The 8467-nt window shown below is 45.5% G+C and overlaps 1 protein-coding gene across 2 annotated transcripts in view; it reads left to right on the top strand.

The window, feature by feature from the left end:
- Positions 1-204: 204 nt before the first annotated feature.
- The window catches only part of TFCP2 (transcription factor CP2), a 39998-nt gene continuing 31735 nt past the window's right edge, over positions 205-8467 (top strand). Inside the window, exons 1-2 of one of the 2 annotated variants that reach the window (XM_084836851.1) lie at positions 205-287; positions 1043-1270. In XM_084836851.1, the coding sequence (XP_084692977.1) occupies positions 1149-1270 (122 nt within the window). In that variant the 5' untranslated portion in view covers positions 205-287; positions 1043-1148. Of the gene's footprint in view, positions 544-1042; positions 1271-8467 lie in introns of both variants that reach the window. The other variant, XM_084836849.1, reaches the window with a different exon arrangement.

Genomic DNA, 8467 nt, shown 5'->3' with positions numbered 1-8467 from the left:
ACGCCTCTGCGCCGGGCACCCAAGGAGCCCCCTGCTCCCCGCCCCTTTTCCCTACCCCACCCCGCGGGCTCGGTCTCATCCTATGGGGCAGGCGGCGAGCCTGCACTTTCGGATTCCGATTGGTCGGCTGGAAAAGGGGGCGGGAAGGTGCGTCGCGATTGGCTCCGGCGACCAGGGGAGTGGGCGGGGCGCGGCTCGCTTGCCCGGCCGGGCTGCTGCTTGTAGCGGAGTTCGCTCTCGCTCTCTCCCCTGCCGCCTCCATATTGAGGAGGCCTCGGGGCTGCGGGGTGGGTGCGAGGGCGCCCGGCGCGCTTGGCGCAAGGGCCGGCCCGGCTTCCTCAGGAGCGTGGCCTGGGCGGCTGCGGGGTTACTGGTCTGCAGGGAAGCGGGGCTGCTGCAGACGGGCAGTAGGCGCAGTAGGGGCGGCCGGGGGGCTGGCGGGGCATTGTGGCGCTGCTGCCTGGGGAGCGAGGGCGGCCGGGCGCCGCCGGGCGCTGAGGGGAGCCTGCCTCCTGGAGCGCTTGGGTGGCTCTCGTTGCTGGGGTACGGGGGGGCGAGTGGGTTGCCTGGGCTGTGGGAGGAGGGCGTGTTTGGCTGGAGGGACCCCAGGGTCCTTTCGGGGTGCCTGGCCCTTCTGAGGGAGGCTGTTGTGGAAGTGGGGTGAGATTGGGGCGCCGGGGACGTGTACCTGAGGGTTAAGGGGAGCCTCAGTGGGCTTCGGGGACAGTCAGAGCCTCCTGTGGAATCACGTTAGGAGGGGTCCCCGAGGAGGGTGACTTGCATCTAAAGGTGTCCCCTTCCCCACACACGCTACCCCACTGGAAGCAGCCCCTGGGTCCTTGAGAAAAGTTAGTTGGGGTCCCTGCTAGGAAGTGGGTCTGCGCACAAAGAAGGTTATCTGGAGTTGCAGGCTTTGTTTACAAAGGTGGTGCTTGGAAGTGGTGGGGTGCCTCAGGGGGCTGCATTGTCTGCAATGGGTGGGTGAGTACTTGCGGGTCCCCCATGTGGCCAGTGTTCCTTTAACGGGGTGGCTCTGGGATAGGCATGGCGTGTGAAGGTCTGCAAGAGGCATCCTAGCGTGCATTGAACATCCTGGAGGAGTTGTCGCTCTGCCCCTAGCTAGTGAGCTCTTGAGCTGCTGTGCAAAGATGGCTTGGGCTCTGAAGCTACCTCTAGCGGACGAAGTCATCGAGTCAGGCCTGGTTCAGGATTTTGATGCCAGCCTCTCTGGCATTGGCCAAGAGCTGGGCGCTGGTGCCTATAGCATGAGGTAAGTAAGGAAGATTCCTCTGCCCAGTTGTCTTTAAAAGAGTATCTGATGGATAGAGTTCTTGTATGGCTAAATTTCTACGTCCTGAAAGATTTAGTAGGGAATGTTGAACTGGCATATGTCACTTTTGTGTTGGTGTCAGCTGCCTGGGGTGTAATTGCATCAAATGGCTGTTGTTTTTCTCCCACAGGCTTGTTTCTGCTGGATTAGGTCAAGCATTTCATCCAGTAGCCTATCCTTAGCAATAGACCACTGCTGGATATGGGCTGCTTCCTATTAGCACCATCTGTTCCCATTTTCTGAGGGTGCATTGTTTGAAAGGATGTTGTTTTGTGTTCCTTTAAAATGGGGGGGGGGCAACAGAGTGCATTGGTCTGTCAGGAAAGCCTCCCCCCCCCCCCCCATAACAGCAACTGTAGTCTGGTGGAGCTTGTTGCTGCATGAAGTGCAGCATGGGATGAACATTTTACCAAATCATATGATGGATAAAACTGTAAGCTGCCTTGGGAACCCCAAAGTCTTGAAAAGTGGCTAAGATATGCTTTAAATAAGTACATATATTTTTTAAAAATAGACTGCCTTTATAAACTGTGGAAACTCAAGCAATTTTACATTGATCACACTCTTATCTTGACTAGTTTATTGTCTAACTTATTTCTCATGCATTAGTTGATAATAATTCAAGCTTGGTAACAAGCCGAAATCTTTATTTAGAACTACTATCTTGTGTTAGTTTGTTCAGGATTGTATATGCTTCATAGCAACAGGTTTCTTTGTTTTAAAGAGAATGCGTTGTTGTAAAGAGTGTAATTTTAAAGTTGAGAATATTGATCCCAAGAGTAATGGTTCATGTGATTGTGGCCTGTCAGAAAAGTGTTATATCTGCGGGAGGAGAGCTGGTAACTCTGTTTGAGAATGAGGTTTCTGGGGGCTCATTCTCATGACATCAAATCATGTTTTATCATTATGGCTAAATAGGCCCATTGACTCATGCTTTGATTCATTCAAGTTGGTGCTAGTAAGTGTACCACTGGGGGTGGGGTGGCGATGTTGAACCTTTATTCTGAATTGGCAAACTAAACCCTTCTAAAGGTTCAGTTTTGGGTTAGGTTCAACAGACCTATGTGATGGTTCAGGTTTTTTTTTTCTTTCCAGTTTGGGGCAGGGTAAGTACGGTGTCAGTACAGTGTTTAGGTAAGGGTTTATTTGATTCCTTGCTTATCACCCAAATTGCATAGATTTTTGTTGGTGGGCTGGTGGATTCAGGGTCATACCTCATAGTGTGGGGTTGGAGTAAATGACTTTTAGATTCCTTCCAACTCTGGCCTTCAATGACAAAAAGGACACTTGCAGTTAAATATGCCTGAAGGAGATAGAAACATTGTAGAAAGGAGATAAAACCCCTTTGAGCACTAATTTCCAGAAAGACTTCATGGAGCATAAATACACATGATATTTCCGCTTAGTGATGCTGATACAATTACATAATCTGGCAATACGACTCATTTAATTATGTTGACATACCAGCAGACAATAGGAAGTGAGCTTGAGAGGACTTGACGTTTCACTTCTAACACAGTAATATTTCTTAAAGGGTCACTGAAAGGTGTTAACAGTTTAAATGCACCTGCTGGCAGTATGAAGGAAACAGAAGTTTCTTGCTTGATGTCTTGTGGTTTGTCGCATGTAGTAAAGAGGAACATTTTGTAGTTTTGCTCTGCTGTGCTGTCCCTGCCTCCATTTCCTCCCTATTATGGACAATCACAGTTGTTTGAGTGCCAGTATTTTCCTTTAATGCTATGTAGCCTAGTATGCCCAAGGCAATGCCTTAAAAGCTCTTTAGGGCAGGGATCAAAAACAGTCTGTCAGCTGGATGATAAAACTTCTGCCCAGGCCTACAGCTGTGTGTGTATGTGGGTGTACAGCTAGCTGCTGGAGTCCCTCTTGATGCTGCCTTTCCCTCCAGGTCATTTCACTGCTCCTGATCCACTTCAGTGCTGCATGTCTGTGATGCTGCGCTGCCCTTCAGCATCTATTTCCCTAAAACTTTCTGGGCAAAGCATCCCTTGTTTAATTTGCACCTTGCTAGATTCATCTCACAGCCCAGAGGGTGAGATCAAGCCTTTTCCTGCCCATGTGCCATGCACCTGATTGGTGAATTAAAATGAGCAGCCCCCTTGCCCTCCCCTCTGGCCAAACCTAATAAAATGGAATGGGATTCTTTGATATTTTGTCACCGTTGTCCCTGTCTCTTAGGCATGCTATCATTCTGAATTCCCCAGCATCTCTTCCAACCACGTATGCCAGGTGTGCTGCAACTTCCTGTAACCCCTACATTGTGAGTAATTTACTTCCAAAAGCTTAGTGTAGGTTAGCAAGCGTCATTTTACTGTTCTTAAATTTACTTTAAATGTCCTTTGCTTTCCCTTCTTGCCTCTTGTTATATTCTCTTTAATAAGCATTCTCTCAATTTGGACTGGAGGTTTGGAGTGTGGATTTCTGACCAAGATCCGAGAGGAGAGGTTCTTCTCGCCTCCTGTGGCCTAACCGCTTAACAACACTATCAGAGTATTTGGCTTTCTGCTGAGGAGGAGTGGAGCTGACTGTTGGCATGCCTGGATGTGTAGAGTGGAGCATTAGCCTCAACCCTAGGCATATAACTAGTTTGCAGCTCTGGAATGCCCCTGTCCCAGAGCCAGAGGATGAGGAAGTGGTAGCAATCTGCTGGTTCATCTGATTAATTTGCCACTTGGATGGGGGAAGCACTCCTCCCCCATTACAAAAGGCATCTGCTGTTGCAAAGTCTGTTCCATCACTGATGGTAGAACAAAGCTGCAAGGTTTGGGGGAGAATGTATGTATATATAGAGTGTGTGTGTGTGTATATATATATATTTGCTTCACACATAATGCCAATTCATGGGTTAAACAGCCCATGAATTGGGTGGTCCGGGCAGAAGCAAGTGAGCTGCGTCTGGCCTGCCTGCTTCTCCCGCTTTGCTAAACAACCCAGGAACACCCTGTTCTTGGGTTGTTAGTCGTGATGTCTGAACTGGGTTGTTGAGGTTTAAACAACCCAGAGTTTGAACCCATGGTTTATTGTTGGGTTAAAACTCTGGTTTATTTAAACTTCAGCATCCCAGAGTGCCTGGTTTGGGTGTCATGACTAACAACCCAAGAACAGGGCATTCCTGTGTTGTTTAGCAAAGTGGATACAAATTGGAAGTGACGAGTGGACAGGAGCCAACGCACTCATTCTTGCTCGGCCCCGACAGCCCATGGTTTAATCAACCCATGGGTTGTTGCATGTGGACTGGGTCATGGTGTGTGCATGTGCACATGTGTGCATGTCTAATGTTTTGCAGTTGGGGAAGAGGGCTCTAGATGAGGGGTGGGCTGACTTCAGCCTTGTGGGATGTACTTCCTTTTTTACTAGATTCCCCCAAGATCCAGCAACGAGAGCCAAGTGTTCACATAGTGGCTTAGTGAGGGAGACATAGGCCTGGTTCACATGATCACTGTGGCTTAAATAAGTGGCTTGTTTAAACTGTGGCACATGCCGGATGCCATTTGCCTAATAACCTGCCCAGGCGGAGCTTGTAGCATCATCTGAACTTGGGAAGCATGGCTTGTTGGAGGGGGGAACAACTCTCAAATAACCCAGCAACAGCCTATGGATTATTTGAGGGTTGTTTCCCCCTCCAACAGGCCATGCTGCCTGGGTTTGGACGACTGGACAAGCTGCGCCTGGGCGGGTGATTAGGCAGATTGTGCCCGGCATGCGCTGTGGCTTAAAGAAGTCACCGTGGTTTGTTTAAGCCTCGGCGATCGTGCAAACCTACTCATATACTTGGAATTAGAGGGTACACCTGAGCAGATGCTCAGCCCAGAAATTGGTTGTCATTACCAGAATTGAGCTCTTAGGCACTTTACACAAAAATCCACTCCTGGTTTTCCCCAACTTTTCCAGCCAGAGAGAGATTTTACATTGTTGCTATTGTTAAACAGTTACAGCTCTATTGCAAGTCATCCAGAGATCTACCGATCTTGATCAACCTTTTGCCCACCCTTGCTTTCGATAAGGGGAGGGCAACTTGTGGCCCTCCAGATGTTTTGGCCTTCAACTCCCATTATCCCTCACCATTGGCTGTTCTGGCTAGGGCTGATGAGAGTTGCAGGCCAGAATGTCTGGAGGGCCACAGGTTGGTTTAGATTATAAATTACAAACAGTCCATGTAGTATTCTTAATATCTTTCATTCCCTCCCACCCTTTTCTACCTTGTTCTCTGTGTGCTCTTGATTAAGCTATCTATTGCTTGATATAGTTGTTTCCGAAAACCAGGCATTTCAGAGGCACGTTTTTATTAACTGATATTTGTCTGCAAACTAGCTAATGGTGATAGAGAAGACTCTCTGCAAACTCAGAGACTAACTTTCAACAACTTTGCACCTACAAGATAGCTAACATTATAAAGACTAAAAAAGCCTTCACACTTAACAAGGCAGCCAACTTGGAAATTTATTGGTGATCCTTCACTTACACATGTGTGGGAGTGGCAGAGACTATTCTAAGTGCCTTTTTAAAAGTCTCCATTGCATCAAAGGCCACTGTACTCCTCTAGACATCGATAGCATGGGAACACTTCTATCCCTAACTTGCAAAATCACCTTGTGAAAATGACAAGGTGTACCTTTGGGAACCACCTATGCAATTGATAAAATGGAGCTGAATGCTAGATCCTTTGAATGGTGTTGCCTTAAGGAAAGCAGAAGGCCGAGGTGTATTCCTACAATGCTCCCTGGATTTTGTCTGTGAAGTCTGCTGGATTCAAAATACTTTAATACTTTCATGATGTGTGCTGTTTAGTAGTTGTTTGTGCAATCTGCTGTGCTTGGTAAGAAAGTATTCCTTATTACTTCTGAGAGCTGTTCCTAGTATTACACAATATTTGTGTAAAGTACTTTTTAAAAGAACCAGCCGTTCATTCTCCTGATTGCTGTGCAGTGAATAAGACCAGGAAGCTTGACACAAGCTGGGGTTTTGTTGTTTGTGGGATCTGTGTGCATGTTGCCATTTTTAAAGGCACACGAGACTTAACAGGATTGTGTAGGTGCATGATGTGCCTACTTACCTTTTGTAGGCTAGTAACTTCTGCATGTATTTGCAACTCTATGTGAATTGTTTTTTAATTCAAAAACGTTCTGATGGAGAAAGTAACACATTCCTTCAGGTAGGTATTTATGTGTTCTATAATGTACAGACCATATTACAGTGTTAATCTAGGTCAGCCTTCCCCAACCTGGTGCCCTCCAGATGTTTTACTGCAACTCCCAGCATTCCTGATCATTGGCCATGCTGGCTGGGGCTGTTGGGGTTTTAGGCCAAAACATCTGGAGGGCACCGGGTTGGGGGATGCTGATCTAGGTGGTGTGAGTCACAAAAGAGGCAACAGATAGTCTTGACAATGTATATGCCAGCATCTTGGAGGTGCATAGTCATCTGTACTCTCTCTAGTGTGTCTTCCATTTTACAGCATATTCTAGGATAACTTTGCTACATTTAATGCTATTCTCCTTGTATCCCACAGGGAATTTATGTTTTTACATATTTCTCTTTGGCCATACCTGGGAGAACTTTCTTTAATGAACTTTCAACACTTCTCAAAGCCTCATCTTTTTGGCAGGTGTTTATTAACCTATGTGGTTTATGTTGTGGCTTTTATCTCTTGCTCTGTCTGCTCTTAGAGGCTTTGTTTGTTTTTTAGACTTTATATTCTTAGCTGCTGTGGGCATCCTCGGATGGAAAGGTGGGACGTAAATTTACTAAAATAAATAGTCCATGTAATCCAGCATCCTGTTTGCCACAGGGCCAGCCAGATGCTTCTTGCCCTGTTTGTGGGTTTCCCAGAAGCAACAGTCCTAACATTGTGCTTGACCCCTGCTCCTTCAACTGGTACATTGGCCACATTTATGTGGAATGATAAGCCATGGATGCCATGAGATTATGGTGAACAAGCCGCATGTCTAGTGTATCTAGCCTTTTTGCTCCTGCTTGGCTTTTCCCACTTGTGCTACCAGCTAAACCAAGAAGTGTTTGTTTAGCATGTTGTCCAAACTGGGGACCCTGCTTGTCACTCTCTTTTCAAGTAACGATTTGTAAAACAAGAACAAACCCTGTTTTGCGATCCTGGCTTGTAAAGGAGTCACAACAAGCCAGGATCTTTTAGCCATTAGACTTTTTAGTCATTCAGTTTTTAAAAACTGTAGTGCTTTTTAGATTTTGCATTCTGGGGATCTTTACTTTGGTTTTTACTTTGGTTTTATTCTTTTGTTGTGTTATTTTTATAGGTTTTTACCTAAATTATATTTTATTATGTTTTATATTGTATAAAAACATAGTATAAAAATGATTAAGATTTGTTTTATGAACTGCCCAGAGAACTTCAGCTTTTGGGTGGTATAGAAATGTAATAATTAAACTCTTCATTGTTTAGTCCAGGCTTCATTGTTTAATCCAGGTGTCCCCTCAGATGTTTGGGACTACAGCTTCCATAAACCTCAGCCAGCAGGGCCAATGGTCAAGGAATATGAAAAACCTCCAGGGCAAATGCTTTATAGAGCCATTTTGCACTCTATAATATTCCTTCTTACCTTTGCCATGAAAGTCTTCTTAAAAAAAAAAAACTAGTCAAGGAGTGCTACCTATTATGGTGGGCTGCACTGAACTGCACTTTTCCTTCTGTGTTCTCTGTACTTGCTCCCTAGAATTAAGTTAATATGAGAGAATCTGGGACAGCCCAATTTCTTTCTGTTTTTTAAGAACTGTGAAACTTTGCTTTCAGTAATTTGCTGAACTCTTCAGTTTGAATTTCTGTAGTTCTGTTTAATCCTTGAGTTTAGAGACCAGTAAAATAATATCCTGACTAGTTCCATACATTGCAATTAAAAAGCCTGTTAAAGGAAATCTAATAAATATTCAGAAGGAAACCTCTTAAATTCCAGGCAACATTATATTAATGAGGAATCTAGAAATATGCATGTTCACGATCAAGGCTCAAAGTGCAGAATTTAGCTTTTTATTGTAATTTATTATCTGCTTTTTGTCCCAACAAAGGCTTCTTAACCAAGATGACTGAACATGTTGGTATTTTAGAGAACATGTTTCTGGCCCTCAGAGGTCTTTACAGAAAGTATGTTT

This window comes from Heloderma suspectum, chromosome 2 (assembly GCF_057233095.1).
Source record: "Heloderma suspectum isolate Gila_16-S chromosome 2, 16-S_ref, whole genome shotgun sequence".
Lineage (NCBI taxonomy): Eukaryota > Metazoa > Chordata > Lepidosauria > Squamata > Helodermatidae > Heloderma > Heloderma suspectum.
The sequence above is the reverse complement of the archived record's forward strand: the minus strand, read 5'-3'. Positions and strand labels throughout refer to the sequence as shown.